Source organism: Antennarius striatus, chromosome 12, assembly GCF_040054535.1.
Source record: "Antennarius striatus isolate MH-2024 chromosome 12, ASM4005453v1, whole genome shotgun sequence".
NCBI lineage: Eukaryota > Metazoa > Chordata > Actinopteri > Lophiiformes > Antennariidae > Antennarius > Antennarius striatus.
Genome location: NC_090787.1, coordinates 12,984,205 through 13,002,194, shown reverse-complemented (window position 1 = coordinate 13,002,194; position 17,990 = coordinate 12,984,205). Strand labels below are relative to the sequence as shown.

Sequence of the window (17,990 nt, the reverse complement as noted above, 5' to 3'; positions counted from 1 at the left end):
TGGAGCTCAGGGGTTACTGCAAGTCAGTGGACTAAAACAAAACGGGAACCACTTTATTCATTATGTTTCACCTTTTTTAAATAGCCACATTTATGACAGTGTGGCTGTGCTGCTGTGAGAAGAGGTGAAAGGAGTCACAGTATTGCCATTGGATACAGGTCAGTTGTTCCTGCGAGGGCCGGCAGCCACAAAGAAGTGCAGTCTGGTCACTGTAGGACTGATGTGTCATGACTTACTCCAGATGCCATAGGCTTGTTGGCTTCACCTGGGATGAATGTTTTGAGCCTTGTGATGCCAAATTGAATCTTGATAATTGTGGGAACCTTATAAATGATGACAGGGAATATGATTGTATTCAAAATGCAAGTGTGCGTCAGTGCCTTGAGCGCTGTTCATTAAGGACAACAGTTGGTTTCATCAGTTGATGTGTGCCGTGAGAGCCTAAAGCAAGGAGGGCCTTACTAAGCTAGTCTTTGCTGCATTATTTTGTATTACATTTTCTCCCATGTACTATAGAGTTTGGTTCTCTGCCAAGAATAGTGGGAAGGCAACTGTGAGACAAAGAAAGAGCTATTGGAGAGGGGCAGGAATCTCTGGTTCTTATTTAGTCATGATGAAAGAGGTTCACTCTGGATTACCCACAGCTCTCCTGCTTATAATTTTTTTTACATGCTGTGTCAAGATTTTAACTTTTAATTCTGTCATGAGTAATTTCAATAAATCAAAAATTAATCAATCTGAGATATAAACAAAGATAAAGGTATAAATTTGCATTGATAGTAAAATATAATATTGATGCTTTACTGAGGATGTTACGCAGCAGACACAGTCAAATGAGAAAGGACTAGTTGAGGCAGTACATTAAAATCTCCATGGAAACCATATTTGGCATCAAAGCCGAGTGCATTATCAGCTGAAGGCTAAGCATACAAATAGGTTCCTAATAATTGTATCTAATTAGGACCCTCGCTAGGAAATGGACTAAAATTACAGTGGTCATTTCTGATGGAAATATCTGTTTCTGTTTAGCATCACACACACACACGCACGCACGCACGCACGCACACACACACACACACACACACACACATTTTATTCACAAGACTAATTCAATATATCTCAAGGTTTCATAATCATTCATAAGAGCAGGAAATATTGATTGCAGATGGAGTGTTTCCTGTCACTGTGCTCAGGTGCTGGCTTCTAAAATTACTCTTGCTCAGGATACAGCCTCCTGCAGATTTCAACTACAGATGAATGTTAATTCTTTCTGAATAGACCTCTTTACACAGAGGTTACCCTGATAGACCTTTTCCTGCTTTTTCTCCCAGATGGACAATGCCTCACATCCCTGAGATTTAGGTAGAGTTGTTGACTCCAAAGTTTTTCCAAATGTTGGTGGTCATTGCACTGAACAAATACATCCTCCTGGGAACACTGACCCTCTAGCTGGCAGCGTTAGCCTTCTGTGGGTTGCACGTCTTTCTCTCAGGCGGCATGTCTCTCAGGAAGAATTTGCATCTGTAATGACTCAATAGCAAAGCCCAGATGAAAAACTGTGGCTGTCTGTGAATGGAACTCCTCCACAAGCTGGCAGATTGACAGAGAGGGACTGGGTGAAGATGCATGCTGTCTTTACTGATTCCAATTTCCAAGAGAGACAGTGGTGAGGGAAAAGCTGGCAGTCACAGTAACCTTTGCTGTGCTACAACAACACTTTTTTATTACTGGGCTTATTTTTGAAATGTGAAATGTGTGACATGACATCCTAGCTGTTTCCCAAATGTTGCAACATTACAATCCATTATGGAATAATGAGCTGAACTATACTGTATATATAATATTTAATTTGACAGTCACAGTGTAGTCATTATTTGAGCTGGTTCCAATGCAGTGCTGTTGAGTTTTACTCTCGCTGACTGATGAGCTGCTTCTTTTTTATTTGTTTAATTGCATCGTCATTCAGGAAGAGCTAATGGTCCCTCTCAATTGACACTGAAGTGGTCCATAACACTTCTGTCACAAAAAGCTTGTGCTGTGGCCACAAACATTTAGCTGCACTTAAACAGTTACCAGCAGAAGGGTGGTAGAGGCAAGCTATTTTTTTTGCTATTTATTTCCAGTGTTTTATTGTACTTGATTATTGACTGAAGTAAGTCATAAGGCACATTATGTGGTATGATGTCATAAATATAGATGTTTTGAAGTGACTGTAGCTTTCACCTGGGGCTTTCCTTTTCATTCTGAAGGAAGTGTCTGCAGCGTGTGTATATGTGGATGTCTATAAACAGTACATACGGTATATACACACACAACACATGTATGGTGTATCGAGTTTAGATGGCAGTAGTGGAGAGGCTTGCAGAGAAGCATTGTTCAAGGTTGAGTTGGACGTGGATTTTGAGCATCAATATACAGTATATGTGTGTGTGTGTGTGTGTGTGTGTGTGTGTGTGTGTGTGTGTGTGTGTGTGTGTGTGTGTGTGTTTTTCTCCCTCTCATTCAAAGACAGTGAAGTGAACTTCCTGTAAGACAGATGCATTATGTAATTAGCAGCTCTCCCCTTCCATCACAGCTCTTTTGTGCTAAGGTGATCAAACCCCCATGGGAACTGGGGTAGTGGCAAAATTGCTTGTGTGTTTGTGTCTGTATGTGTAAAGCTGGATGGGTTTGAGTTTTTCTTCTTAAGGGCCACATTGCATATTTAAAGTACTGAAAAAATTTGAGGTATTAATCTGGTTATTAAATAATGTGTGACCTCTGTGCTGTCTTTCTGTTTCAGGTGCAGATACAGCAGCTATGAGTGGAATACTGAAAAGGAAATTTGAGGAGGTAGAAGCTTCTACCTCCCCATGCTCTTCCTTGCGGGAGTCTGATGATGAAGTCTCCTGCAGTGAGAGTGGGGATAGCAGCGACAGTGTCAACCCCTCCGCCTCAGGCACTTTCACTCGTGAGTGTCTGTGCCTTTTACATTCACCCTCTTTGCTTTGTGAGGCTAGTGTGTGCTATTGGCAGTAAGATTAATGTCATCATTTCATCTCAAGGAAAACAAAGCTGAAAGACTGAAAGGAATTTTAATCAATATGGGAATAACAGAGACAGTCTGATTTTTGGCTTCAATGTAAGTTGCATCCCAGAGAAAACAGATCCATGTATCTGTTGAAAGGGAGTGTAATATGAATTTACAGTTGTAGCTGCTCTGTGCCGAAAACAGTCTCACGCTGTAGTGAAGTGAAATGACGCATAGGCGATCTCTCTAATGAAGAACACCAGAGTGCAGGCTGAGCCAGATGAATGAACTGATACAGCCTCAAGCTGTGTGTGCTGTACATGTAAATGGAACACTCTTGATTTGTCTTTCTACTTGTATAAATTATATTTCAGATAAAATAGCCCTTGGAGGGGCCCTCTTGCAAGGGCAGTGAGTTTAAATTTTTGCTTGAACAAAAAGACAAATAAATGCCTGATCAAAATTACACATGATATCAACCGTAGTGAGAATTGAATTTCAGCATTAGCAAATTTATCTTATCTTATCTTATCTTATCTTATCTTATCTTATCTTACCTTACCTTACCTTACCTTACCTTACCTTACCTTACCTTATCTTATCTTATCTTATCTTATCTTAACTTATCTTTTACTTTCATTAGTGAGATAGTGAGGTGTTTATTGACTTATTAGTTAATCATTTGATTGGTAATCTGGGGAAAAAAATCATTTACACTAATAAAATTAAAGGAAAAAAAACATTTCATGTTGTACAACTTTCAAGTATTAATGCACTATGCTTGAAAACTGATTAAAACAAGTAACTTTCAAAATTATATAATTTTTATTTTATGTTGATTATTTCATCTGTAGATACGACTGACAAGAGATAGATACAAGATTGCTAAAATACAGCAACAGCAGCAGAGGGAACAGCATGCTCAGATGCTTACACACCTGCTTCTTACTGATTCTTCGGGTTAACTGACATTAAAAAGGTCTGAATTAAGCTAAAACTAAGAAAAAAGTAATGTCTCCTCTGTGGGTTCAAAAGTATACTTAAGCTATTACACATACAGTAAATGCGTGTGAGAGATTGTACAGAATTACATAGATACCATAGTATAATAATTCTTCTTGGGGATTTCAAAATCAAATCAGAATTCAGTTCTGAATAGATCAAAACACGTTTGGGTACAAGTGTATATGTACAAGTTGGCTATGTTTGTTCTATTGTTTTGTTGATTTGCTTTTATCCATGTAAAAGACAGTGACAAGTGATCGGGTCCTCCTTTCTGTAGCAAGACTTAAATAGGGTTCTGTGTCCACAGAGGCTGAGTTCAGCTTCTGTGTCAGCTGCAGCTGACACCCTACTTGCTGGAAACAGCAAGTAGGGTTCGATCCAATTTGAAGACTTCTATCTTGTGCAGGGATATGTGGATGTAGAATGATTCTGCCTTCACCAAGAGATGACACAGTAATGTCCTGAGTGGATTTACATCCCATGTTGCCCTGTTTGAGGGGGTGGGGGGTAGTAGAGGTTTTTTGTGTATCTTAGAGACACTATGATTGGTTTCTGGGAGTCTTTAAAGAAAACTGAAAAAAAAAAAAGAAAAACTTGGAGATGTTTTATGTTGGCAAAGTGGTGACATAAGATTGCCCTTGTCCATCTGTCCGCACTTCATTAACAGGTATTGTCTATCCACATCCTCTCAAGAATTGCTAGACAAATGCAATAGAATATCCCACACACTTTGTTAGAGGTGTGCTACCCCTGAATCAGCTCTTCAGTTCGCTTATTTTTACATTAGCCTATCGTGTGATCCAGAAGCATCTGCATCTGAGTTTTTCCAATAATGGAGGTTGTCTTTGGTCTGACATTTTCTAGCTTTCTCATTAGTTTTAATACAGACACCCTCAAAAAAAATAATTAAAAAGACATTAACATCTGTTTGCTGTTCTGATGCGTAAAGCAAGCTGATAGCTGTTTGCATTAATGAAGCTCTGCTAAGTACAGTCAGTCTGACAGCTATACGTTTGTAATGAAATGCATTGTCCTGGTGTGAGTTGGAGAGCTGTTGGAACCAGATGGTTTCTATTTGTCCTGTCTGTCTGCTGTGGGGTGAGTACTGAGAATGCTGTGTCTGTGAGCCAGCACTCTTCATCTCTGAGCCAGGCAAGGGATTATTTATGCTCCACCATTGCCCTGCTCTCTGCCCCTCCCTGTTCTAGAGCTCTCCTAAAAAAGACATAGTAAGGATTCGCATTCTCAGTGGAAGAACAGAGATGTGATGAAATCCATCTGTACAAGGCTGTGTTAAGATAGGCACAGAAGTTCACTGTAAAGCTAGAAAGACATCATTTCATCCCATATCGCAGGCATGTATCAACAAAAGATGATTGCAAGTGTGAATCCCAGACATTGCTTTAAAAATGTCACTTATTTTAACATGGATTACATGTGTTTGCTGGACTCCAGTGTTAAAGAATCAAAATTATTGCTCAAACAAGCAACTGTGCTATACAACCAAGATGACATGTTAAAAAAGCTGCACATCTAACGATCCGCGTTTTCCTGTGCAGCCAACTCGATACTGAAGAGAGAGAAGCGCCTGCGGACACGGAGGGTGCACTTTGAGAATGTGACAGTGTATTACTTCAGTCGACGTCAGGGCTTCACCAGCGTGCCCAGCCAGGGGGGGAGCACGCTGGGCATGTCCAACAGGCACAGCTGGATCAGGCAGTACTCACTCGGTGAATTTGCCCTGGAGCAGGAGAGAATCCATAGAGACATGCTCAGAGATCACCTCAAAGAGGAGAAACTCAACTCAATCAAACTCAAGGTAAACACATTATTTTGATCTGAACAAAATGGTTAGGAATCTCTCTTCAAAGGATTTAATAGGCATGGCTAGATTAAAGATAAAATATTATATTTAGAAAGAACTTCAATTGAATTCGGTCTGATTTATTCAAAATCCCTCTATGGCTGCTTGGTCCCCTGCCTATAATAAAAACGTTTTTTTATGTGATTCCTTCTTGTTTTCAGCTGACTAAAAATGGTACAGTGGAGTCGGAGGAGGCCAACACACTTACAGCAGAGGACATCTCTGATGATGACATCGATCTCGACAACACAGAGGTAGACGAGTACTTCTTCCTGCAACCTCTCACCACTAAAAAGCGTCGGGCGCTGTTACGCTCCTCGGGAGTAAAGAAGATTGATGTGGAGGAGAAACATGAACTGCGAGCTATCCGGATGTCTAGGGAGGACTGTGGCTGTGACTGCCGAGTCTTCTGCGATCCGGAGACCTGCGCCTGCAACATCGCAGGGATCAAGTGCCAGGTAAATTTTTGTGACGTGCACATCTCTCAGTTTTATCCTTGTCTGTTTAAACAGAAAACTAACTGTACATTTGAATTGCAGGGATTAATGATGAATTAAGAAGCACTTTCTGTCATCACCATGTGACAATGATCATGTGTTTGAAATAAAGTGAATGTCACAGTAATGTCACATTTGTCTTAGGTGGACCGTATGTCATTTCCATGTGGCTGCACAAAAGAGGGCTGCAGCAATTCAACTGGAAGAGTGGAGTTCAATCCCATTCGCGTTCGGACGCATTTCTTGCACACCATCATGAAGCTGGAGCTGGAGAAGAGTCGTGAGCAGCAGCAGGCGCCCCCCACCAATGGTTACCGAAGTGAAACTAATGACCTGGGGAGTGCAAACCCTCTCATTCAGCCACAACACAGGTTAGAGTACTCCATGTCAGACGCTGTTCCGCAGACAGCCAGCATGCACCTGCAGCCAGCAGACGAGGCGGAGGAGCCACTAGATGATGAAGATGAGGATGAGGAGGATGAAGATGAAGAGGAGGAGGAGGAAGAAGAGGAGGAGGAAGAGGAGATTGAGGATGAGGACGAGGACAGCAGCAGCGTCTGCAGCGGACTGTCTGACTCCAGCACCCAGAGCTTAGCTAACAGTGACTCAGAGGAGGAGGAAGAGGAGGACGAGGATGAACAGAAAGTGGAGAACTTTCAGGATGACCTGATGAATCCAGTAGTGTCTCATACTGAGGTGGTCCCCCTGTCCTCTGTGTTGCGTTATAGCGATAGCTCTGTGACACATGACAACCACATGAATGGAAACACTTATTCAATGAGCCCGTCTTCGGCTGAGTACTATCAGCTGGGGAGTTCCAGCGCTATCTCTAATGGTCAAACCAACCAAACCAGTAAAGCATACGCGGAAGCTCCTTCATTCAAAGATCCAGTTGGCACAACCAACGTCAGTCTGGGCGAAGGACCGTTCAACATCTCCACTGAGCGGTATACAGACTACTCAAATCAGGCTGAGGAACAATACGCAGCTAATCGCCATTTCAGTCTGAGCAATGGCGCTCCCACCACCACTCTGTCCTGCTACACACCTGATGAGGAGAAGACGGCAATGTCCAAAGCAGCTTTTATGGATCATCCTGACAACCGGAACCAGACACACTTTCAGAACTACCTTAACAATAACAACCAGAGTTCCTACAACAGTCACAGCGCGTGCATGACATCTGAACAACCACAGCAAGAGTCCAGTGTTAATGGGCATTCTGACCTGACCTTATTAGCAAGTAACACTAAGAAACTCCCTTTACCAGACCATTGCCCTGAGGTCACAGCCATTTAGAGGACCTCACCTGTCTAAGTGTTCTTTCATTGTTACATCTTAACTTGAGCCTGATCATTTTAAGAGAACATATCCATGGCCTTTTTGCATTGTCTGACCTTATATTTCAAAGCAATTTACAGCACTATCGTACATTTTCATCTGTAACTATAAAAGCCATAGGTTCGTGATGAAAATGTTTTTGAGGAATTTCTCTTGGAGGTTTCCTGGAGATTTCTGCACCATATAGTGGACTTCAGTGCAAGAAGGATCAGATCAAAACCACTTAAGACATCAGTTATATCATGCTGTGCAATGTATCTTGTAATTTCTGATGTAAACCTCTAGTTTAAAGCAGATGCTGTACTGTAAATGGAACTTTTCTATGTGTACTGTATGTGTCAAATGTGCAAAGTTTATTGTCAGTTTATTTATTGTTTCTGAATTATGTGTACTTATATATTGTAAATGTTTTGATAACAATACGCATGCTGTTTTTGCAAATCTTAGCAAGATTTAGAAAGAAAATGCCATTGTTTTATATACAAATGTGTTGCATTCATAATGTACATTCCTTTTCTTTTTTGTCACTGTTATATGCTTTTTGAAAAGCATGACTTGTAACCTGACTTATTATTTGTATGTTTGGAATATTATATTAACAGCATAAAATCAATTTCCAGCCTTTTGCACTATTGTGTGGGGGTCCAGTGGCATGCAGTTGGATTTAACTGATCAATACTTGAATGGTAGAAAAATATGGCCCTTCGCTTGTTGTTTTTTCCACCATTCATTCATAGAAGCAAATCTAGTAATGATTTGCAACTTTTACTACAAACAAATATTTATTCTTTGAAGCATACAGGGATATTAATAAAGTAGCACTTTTTGACACATCTCCTAAACTATAAGAAGAAATCCTTATTATTAAATCCGAATTATAGATTTCATTTTAAAACCATCAGCAGCTGGCCTCCATCAATGTTCTGGAGACATAATATTGACCTAAACTAATGTGTTAATATACAATACATTAACTGCTTATTGGATTTCTGTATTTGAATGCTGTATAAGTATTATTACACTGTCTAATGACTGAGAAGTTTATTTATGTGGATCTAAGAATGATGTCAGTTTGTTCTAATGAAGTGTTTAGTGTCGTAGTTTGTTTTTTAAAAAGAGCTCCCTTTTAGGGAAAGTCCTCAGTACAGTAAATGGAGATTACTGTTAATTGACTTTTGCAGTAAATAATACTGGCTTAAAGCACTGTTAGTTTAAAAAAACAAAATGTTCCTGAGAATTATATATCTGGGTGGAAACAAATGTTAAAAGGTTGACAATCAAAGCTTATTATCGAACATCTTTCTTACCAGGAACACCATATGTCTTCAGTCCCATGACCCATTGAAAATGACTTAACAGGATAAGATGGATACTGCTTGACTCTAAGCAATGACTCTCATAATGAGAGTCAATGCTCAACAATTGGGTAACTTTAGTGATTATTATTAATGCTGAAATGTTTTACCTTGAGCTCTTTGTTCTTGCGCTAGTACAGTTATTAGACAGGTATTAGTCACTCTTTCAAGCTTACAAATATCTTCCATATTTTATAATCAAAAGGTTGGTACTTGAGACTCCTTGGTCCTGTGTGATAACGGACCTCCCATGTCACCTCAGTGGTACACCAAAAGAAATGTACCAACTGCTTTCAGGCAATCAGGGGCATCAATATGGCCTACTATAGCATATTAAATGTGCCAAAGTATACAGCGTGGGAAGGCAAGATACAGTGACACTGCATCTAGTGAAGACTCGTGTTTGATTTTATTTTCCAATATTTATTATGACATTAAAATGTGTATTTATTGTCATTTACTAAAGGTCTGATTGTATTCAGTAAGTTCATTCAATATCTTAAAATTAATTATTTTGTTTCATGCTGGTTGTGTGTTGTATGTGCCTGATGTATTCTATTTCTTATTCTGTGAAAAGCATACTTTTTGCACAAAATGGAACAATGTTTTTTTTCCAATATTTCTCATTTTCAAATGTGCATTAGGCTGACTCCATTTTTAGTTTTAACATGATTTTGAAATAAATTTAATTATAATTGCTAAAAATGTTACCAAACCTTGTACATGTCAGTAATTTCCAGTTGTAAAGTGCCCCCTAGAGGTCACAGGGAGAAATGACAACAGACAGTCCAACTGGGTCTAATTGACCTAAAAATAAGACTTTTTAATACCAAGGCAATCTGGTAGCAACAGACATTTCCATTTCAGACAAACACATTCAAATACCTCATCCATAATGACCCCGAAAGTCATTTACAGTATTCAACAGCCATCTAAGCACTAGTGCCTGCACCAGAAATTCTTTAGTGGAGTCCTGATTAGATATTCACTTTCAGGCATTTGGTCAACAAATAGAATTCCGTTGGAACATTAATCTATATTAAACATTTCGTTTTGATAAACAGAACCATGTGGCAATTGGAATTTACACAGGTCAACACTGCTGTGGTTAAGGGTTAGGACAGAATGATTCATCTCATGCTTCATGCACTGATGCATTGCAGGTAATACTGACAACTTTACTTTTGACATGAGCAAAACAAATTATGCATAAACTTAGTTTACGCAGCAGCTCAAATGCAGGTTCAAAATAGTATTAAATGTCTACACTCTGTTGCCAGCTTTATTAGGTACAAGTATCAAACACTAATAAAGTAATAAACCGCAGAGATTCTCCCTCTTACAAAGTCAGATTCACTTTGGAGCCATTGGATTCCATCTCACCGTATCTGGTATGACTATGTCACACTCAATGTTTAAAAAAAAACCCATTGGTGTAAGCCTTCACAATAACAAAATAATACTAAGCTGAATCAACATCTCTGTAATCAATCCACTCCTGAGCAGAATCTTCAAACATTTATGAAAGTAGAATTTACTGTAGTTGTATTTCTTATGATTCACAAGTGGGTTCACTAAATAAACTGACAACAGTGTGTAAATAACACACACTTCCAATCTGAAGACAAAAAAGCAGCACCCATTAATCGACTGAATTAAATTGTATCCACTTCTGAATCCTTTTGACCACACTGTAGAAGCCATTATTCTACATTAATGGAACACAACCATATCATACCATCACCCATCCCTCCACCACTCCATTCACCACATCTCTGCTATTGGACAAAAACAAAAAATGAAACAATGTATTATTTAAAAATAATATTGAAAAAAAAAAAATAAGGGGGCCAATGCACATGGGGCCAATGTCTCTTTGGTGCAACTTGAACCCTTTGAATGCGATACAATGTGATCATTTTTGACGACTTTGTTTTAGAATCAAGTCTCTCTCTAGAAAAATATTCGGTGTTCTAAAAGTCTCAGTTCACAGTCTGATTGGTGGCATTGTTTCAATGCTTCCCTCCAGCAATGGCAGACTGTGGTTTCTCCAAAAGTCTACACTTCCCAGCAGCAGCATTTGAGATCTTCTATGTATAAAAATAAATTAAAGTCAAGTCATTAATCTAAAAAAAACAAAAAAACTGCATGTTAAATCGCATACAGTAAAGCATACACATTTCCTAGGATGCCTATGCATAAAAAGTTGCTATTTTGTAAAGTGGTAGTTTGCAAACTCAGACAAAGTTCCAGAGCTGGTATTTATCTGTGGGGTTACAGGGGACCAGAGACGGATGCTCATCATGTGCACTGAGACACTTTCTCCACTTTGGGATGTAGAGTATCTGGTTCTATAGAAAGACAAAACAAAATCATTAATCTTCAAGAGATAACCCAAGTAGCTAAAACCAGACAGTGGTGCATTGAATCTAGACCAAACTCACATCCTTCAGTTCCCATTTTTGCTCTGCTCCGACAAATGTGCGGCTGCCTTTATACTGGCAGTCCTCCAGCTTCACAGCCCCCTCCGCCCCATGCAAACATAGCTCCTTCTGAATGTTGTGTCTGATCTCATGATGCGTGGAGTACTCAAAATACTACAGCCACAGAGACAAAAACAATGCAATCAAACTATTGAACATGAAATATTAGTCAAGAGACGTAGAGTGCCTTTTTTTTCTGACCTGGTTTCCTCCGAGTCCATGACATGGATACATGATCAGCTGTTTCCCTCCCTCATTGTTCTCTCCAGCATCCAGACATGAGTATTTGCCAACATTTTTCACCTACAGAGAAAGAGGAGGGAATGAGAAAGCAGTGAAAGGAAACAAAATGAAAAACTAACATCCAGTGCAAGCTGTTCAAACAACTTTGGTCTCTGGAGTACTTTCAGTAGTGTCAAATTGGAACTGTTCAGTACCCACTGGAGATCCCAAGTGGAAATCCACTGTGGCTAGACAGAGGTCTGAGGTTTGGAAAGAGAAGCTGGTGGCGAGGCGTGTGATCTTACTGAGCCAAAGCGGAGTGGGTTGAGATCAGGCATGAAGACTTCTGGATAAATGTTCCTCAAATACCACGAGAAGCTCTTGCACTGCAATCGTGCACGGAGGTCCACGCGTTTTGAGATGTCTCCAAAGGCCCTCTGTTAAACCAATGGCAGACAAAAGAGAAGTCCTTCAAATACATTACAGGCATACCAGTTATTAAAAGGGCTGCATTCATAAGCAAGGATGTTCCTTACATTTACATTTAGATGTTTTTACTCCTTATCACTCTTGTAAGATGTTTGCTAAAAGTAAGGATGACTATAAAATAGGAAAACTGAGGGAAGTGGGTGAGGCAGTACTTTGAAAAGGTCCATGACCAGATATATACAAACTAACAAAGTTTGTGTGTTGATGGCATAAAAAAAAACAAAAAACTTTTTTGTAAGGTCACTGCCTTACCGTCTACTGCCCTGCTAGTAGCTCTGTAAGGTTGTATGTGTGCACAGTGATACCATGAGCTGCACGCTAGTGTTAGCATGTTGTCATGTGTAAATTCTACCATGTTCTGTAAAAATTTGAGGCCCCAGTCAATGTCAGTATTGCTGGTCATAAATCATTTAAGGGGACAAGGTAAAAATGTGACCTGATGGTGGAGCTAGAGGAGCACCTAAAGGACAAGGGTTACGTGGACAAGTGCTTGAAATTCCATGTCAGTCCATCCAGTGGTTATTAAGAACAATTATATCTAACAGATGGTACAAACCCTGAAAAATGTCTTGGGCCTGCGCGAAACTCCACGTCAATCCATGCAAGTGTTGAGACACTTGAGGATGGTGGATTGATGTTTATGTTTTCTTTGTCCTTCCTCCTCCTTTCACTTTTCTAAAGGCAATGAGTGTATCCCAACGCTCCACTGAAACCTCTGTTACAATTAAAGATCTACAGGAACATCATTCTCTCAATAATGAAAGCACTTAAATAATGACGGGGAAGCTATTCACACTGCAGACTGATTGCCACTAGAGTGGATTCCTTCATCTGCTGATGATGGTGTGTGTGTTTGAAGCCAGCAGGAAGGGGCTGGCCAGCTATTTGAGGTGCAGCCCTGAGGGGACTCTTTACGGCACCTCTGGGACTGCATGTTGGGAAACACAAAGAGTCAGTCCTTTACCAGAGTGGGTTTCCTTCAGGCCTTTTTTTTAATTGTCAGTTAACAGATTTTATGCACCTAACTTAGACTAGTTCTCTCCATTTCAAGGAAAGGGTTTCAGATTACACAGTTTCTTCACTAAGAATTAGAATGAAATTGTGTGGTTCTTCCTGTAAGTATGCTATGATTCATCCTACAGAGTCAATTCAGTTAGCCATAGTCGAACTAAAGCAAGTTTGTATGGAAGTTGGATTTGCTCAAACTTGTCTTAAGAAGTAGGGCAGATGGAAGATAGTGAGTTGTCTTAAAAAAACAACACCTATAGATGACTATGAGTAATTTACAGCAATTGAACTATTACAGAATCGACATGCAGGATTTCAGAAGTGCGTTAGAGTTACAAGGAGTACATACATCTTTTGCCAACTGCCCGGCTTGCTGGTTACGCCGATAAAAGATCTCCTTGAAGTCGTCCATCCAAACCTCTGCCAGTCGCACCTGATTGCGAGCGATCACTTGCGTACCCTTGGGAAAGGTGTGGGGACTCTTGGTGCGGAAAACATGGCCGACAACAGAACAAGGGAGGATCTCCAGCTGTCCGCCACACTGCCACACCTGTAAGTTAATGGCAGACAGGAACAAGAGAAGCATAATGACACAAAATTAGACGTGCCCTCTCAATCATTAGAATACTAGATAACAGATCTAGAATGCATTAGAGAAAGTATTAGTCTCACCCTAAAAGACATTTCAATGTTCTCACCACCCCAGATCTCCATTTCTTCATCATAGCTTCCAATATGATAGAAATATTCTTTAGAGATGGAGAAGAGCCCACCAGCAAATGTAGGAGTCCTACAGAGAAATTCCATTGAAGGATTTTAATGACTTCCAACAAGAAGAGAGAAGTTAACACAAGAGTAAATGTTCCATAATGATGCATTACTTGATGGGGTATGTTTCATCACGCCTCCTTTGTTTCTCATGATCCGGAAGACTCTCCCATCCAAAGGCAAGACCCCAGTCAAAGTTGCCCCGGTTGTGGTTCTGGCCGTACGGGGACGGTTTCATGAACTCAAATGTATTGAGATCAATAGTGGTTATATCAGGACTCACCACGACGGTGTTATTCTCTGCTATTCGAGCCAGAAGAGGCTCCAGCCAACCATTCAGGCATTCACCTGTGAGCACATGCACAACAGACATGACCTCGTCCTTAACAACAACCACTAAAGGTCAGTTTTGTTGTGTAAAGCCAAACTTAGAAATGAACAAACAGTTCTTGAGATGTGGGTGTGTGTGAATCATGCAACTTGTTTTGATGTGGAAGACTCACAGTGGGCGTCAAGGAAGGTGAGCGTGTCACCGGTGGCAACGGAGGCACCCAGAAGCCGAGCTGTAATAAGTCCCTTCCTTTCTCTCTGGCGGACAACGCGAACTATGTGAAGCTGCTTCAAATACTCATCGAGCTCATCCTTCAACACATCTGAAAGTACGGGAGGAAATTAGAAGCTGAGGAGAGCATAATGGAAAATCTGATGCGATAACAGGAGTAACAAAGAATATTCACAATTCTTTGGAAGGTAAGACTCAAACATTTCCTACCTTATATCTTAAACCTGACTGTCAGGAGAAATGCCACACGACAGGCAACCTATGGGATTCTATACAAGTCAAATTTAGACTGCCAGCTAAACTGTATTCCCTTTCTCCTCCTACATCATACCCATTCACAAACGATAAGTCATTTCTTCATTTCTAAGCACAACCACTGCTAATTTCTCCATGGAAACTATTCCCTAGCAGCCTTACTTCCTGTCATAACCCGCTTCACGGGCCACAGAAGGAGCAGGGGCCGCTCCTCTCTGCACGTTTCATAGCACACCAAAGAGCTGCCCACCCAACATGCTGCATGAAATTGAGCCCCCCCCCAAAAAAAGAGCAGGGCGGTCCAGAAGGGCACTATTGAATTTACCGTCCGTGCTGGCGTCGTCCACCAGGATGATCTCCTTGAGGAGAATGGCAGGGGAGGTGTGGAGGACACTGTATACGGTCCTCAGCAGAGTGCTCCAAGCCTCATTGTGAAACACAATTATCACGCTGGTTGTCAGCAAAGGGGGGCATCGCTTGAAGATTTGCTCAATACATCTGCAGTCAGAGGGGGGGAGAGCACAAAGATCTGACTGTCCTATACAGTTCCTGAGTGGCACAATAGTCTACTTATTACATGTGTAGACCGTCCCCAGTGGGGTGTCCATTTCTGCTGTGACACTGTATGTGTGACAACTTCTGAAATGCCTGAAATATCACAGGAGGAGGATCTTTGTAATTCACCCCAATAAAATGGCAAGTATGTGGAGGTGCTTTGACTCTGAGTCACGTACTGACTATATACACCGACACGCACCAGGACTTACAAGTAATAGGATGCAATATAATTAGCCAAAAATAACCACGCTCCTCTATGTACTGGCCACAGTCACTGGGCAGGCATGCTGAAACAATCCAGTCTGAAAACTCTTCTCTGTGGTTTTCTGCCTGAGATCAGTTACACAAAGAAAACACGATGAACGTGTTTAGGTTTGAGTCAGATTTGCACTTACCATCATCTATGTTACAACGATCTGCGTGTGATTTTAAGTTATATTCTGCGGCAGCACACCTATCACTTGAGCATTAAAGAAAAAAAAAGTCATTTTACGACAGCTAAACCAATAGTTCACCCACTAGATGGTGCAATTAATTTTTCTAATCAAAGTCAGTTGCACAATTAATCATTTTCAGTCAAGCACACTCAGTAAAAACATGCAGCTCTTCACTTTTTTTTAGCACATTTTGAGAGAACAATTAAAATAAACAATTAAACAACAAAGGAATTCATGCAGCTTTGCCAAAATGACATACTCTGGTGGTCTTGTGTCTGCACCCAGGTCTCTGCTCAGGGAAATGCGGTCGCTGGCATACAGGTTGAAGCAGTGCTTCTCTTCACCCCGCTCCTTCTCCTTCTGCTCCTCGGGGCTGAGTGAGTCTGTGTGGAAAGGTTTCCCTGATGCTCCGGGGGCATGAGGGTTCTGAAGGGGCCGCTCCAGGGCCGGCTTAAGCTCAGCAGCAGTGTAGTGACCAGGCAGACAGGACATGCTCTCTGGACTGTCCTGCTGTCGCAGAGGAGCTCTGATCTGCATTTTTGGGATCACATCTCTGAAATTATTGACAGCCCCCATTACCATGCCCAGCATGGAGTCTCTCTTCACCGCCATCTCCTTCAGCCAGGGATCCTCATGCTGACTCTGACTCCCTACTTCCCATTGTATGAAGAATACAAATGTGACGAACACCAAGGCCACAATCACCACTTTGAGTGGGTGCAGCCGCCTTCGAAGGAATCTGCGGATCATTCTTCTTGAATGGAGAGACGGCTGGCTTTCGATTGGGATTCAGCTATAATATATACATTGAGAAGTTATTAACTCGCAAAAAACAGGATCAAATAAGACAGTTTGGTTTCAAAAGAGAACATGACATCCTGCAATATTAGACTACACAATCTTAAAATGTAGTTTCCTTTCATATTTCAACAAAAACAACAACAACAACAACAAAACAATGACAGGGTTTAACTAGTGGGGAAGACCATCAGCATTCTGAGTGTGGAGCCCACAGGAGCAGCTGTTTTCCCCGTGGAAAAAAAAAAGAAGAGAGAACCTACCACGTACCGTGAGTCCTGGTGCTGCAGGTTTGTGTTGGAAAACCAAATCAAATCCTTCTTGTGAAACTCAACAAACTGCATCTTGAGTCGCATCGATGACCTCCATCGGTGCTTGTTCGTACTCCACGTCAACTTCTCGGCAGACAAAGACTTCCGTCTCGTTCTGATCCAGGTGAGCGCCCCTCAGGTAGAGGGCGGAGACGCGCTGACGCGCTTGCGCAGAGAGGCTTTGTGCGTGTTTACATCCATACCTGAGATACAGGGAATCTAAGGTAAATAAATCAGCGGGAAGATGATGTGTTCCCCCTAACGTCACAATCCCTACTGAAACAGAACTGATCAAAACCATTGATCAGGCACGAGCACTTGTAGAGACACTCCAAGAGGCAGTCCTGGTTTGGATCGGGGATCCTGCAGACTGTTGTCTGAGGGGTTCTCCGGATTCAATAAAGTGTCATTAAAGGATTTGCTCAACTGGTCATTCACTGGGACAGACAGTTGCCGGGTTACAAAAACGGAGGAACGCGCTATACCTCTCTGTCCCTCTCTCTCACACTCACACACACACACAAACACACACACAGCATCAAATCTTGCATGTGGACAAACTAAGACATGGGGAAAAACTGGGGGAAAAAAAAAAAAAAAGCACATGGTCCCGGAGCAGAAGTACAATCGTCCTTTCACATGGACGCGGATCTCCGATTATAATCACATCTCTTCTGTGCATTCGTAGAAACAAGCGGACTCTCACCGGTGGATTCAGGAGTTTGAACTCATTTCCCAGTTTTCCAGGGTTTCCCCACATCGGATGGTCTTCATAAGCAGCTGGGTGGCGTGGAGAAGTGGATTCCAGCCGCAGGGAGTCAGGTCTGGTGCCTGGTTTGAAGTCTCTCTGCTTTTGGTTTGCAGAGTAACTCCATCTGTAGTGACTCTGCTCCCCGGCACTTCCTACCCACGGCAGGCATCCAGTTTATTATGTCCATTAACGCGTCCACGTTGTATCCCAGCCCCCCCCCCCGTCACCCGTGTAAATGTCTATGTGGCGATTTTCTACTCTGATACTGAGAAAACG

General features: G+C 41.4%; 2 protein-coding genes across 3 annotated transcripts; one reads left to right on the top strand and one right to left on the bottom strand.

Annotated features, from left to right (window-relative positions):
• The first annotated feature begins 2,781 nt into the window (after positions 1–2,781).
• Positions 2,782–8,450, top strand: csrnp3 (cysteine-serine-rich nuclear protein 3). Its single transcript, XM_068329747.1, has 4 exons — positions 2,782–2,950; positions 5,575–5,834; positions 6,041–6,337; positions 6,521–8,450. The coding sequence occupies exons 1-4, from the start codon at positions 2,800–2,802 to the stop codon at positions 7,673–7,675; spliced, it is 1,863 nt and encodes a 620-aa protein (XP_068185848.1). The 5' UTR covers positions 2,782–2,799; the 3' UTR covers positions 7,676–8,450.
• A 1,447-nt stretch (positions 8,451–9,897) lies between these two features.
• On the bottom strand, positions 9,898–17,729 carry galnt3 (UDP-N-acetyl-alpha-D-galactosamine:polypeptide N-acetylgalactosaminyltransferase 3 (GalNAc-T3)). Of its 2 annotated transcripts, none has more exons than XM_068329245.1 (12): positions 17,670–17,729; positions 16,916–17,166; positions 16,114–16,647; positions 15,185–15,357; positions 14,546–14,695; positions 14,156–14,390; positions 13,947–14,064; positions 13,624–13,824; positions 12,083–12,214; positions 11,757–11,858; positions 11,517–11,669; positions 9,898–11,423 (listed from the first exon to the last, which is right to left on the bottom strand). In XM_068329245.1, the coding sequence occupies exons 3-12, from the start codon at positions 16,602–16,604 to the stop codon at positions 11,310–11,312; spliced, it is 1,869 nt and encodes a 622-aa protein (XP_068185346.1). In that variant the 5' UTR covers positions 16,605–16,647; positions 16,916–17,166; positions 17,670–17,729; the 3' UTR covers positions 9,898–11,309. The 2 variants fall into 2 exon arrangements, with proteins under 2 accessions (XP_068185346.1, XP_068185347.1); XM_068329246.1 differs by having other exon boundaries at positions 16,923–17,166.
• Between the last annotated feature and the right edge of the window lie 261 nt (positions 17,730–17,990).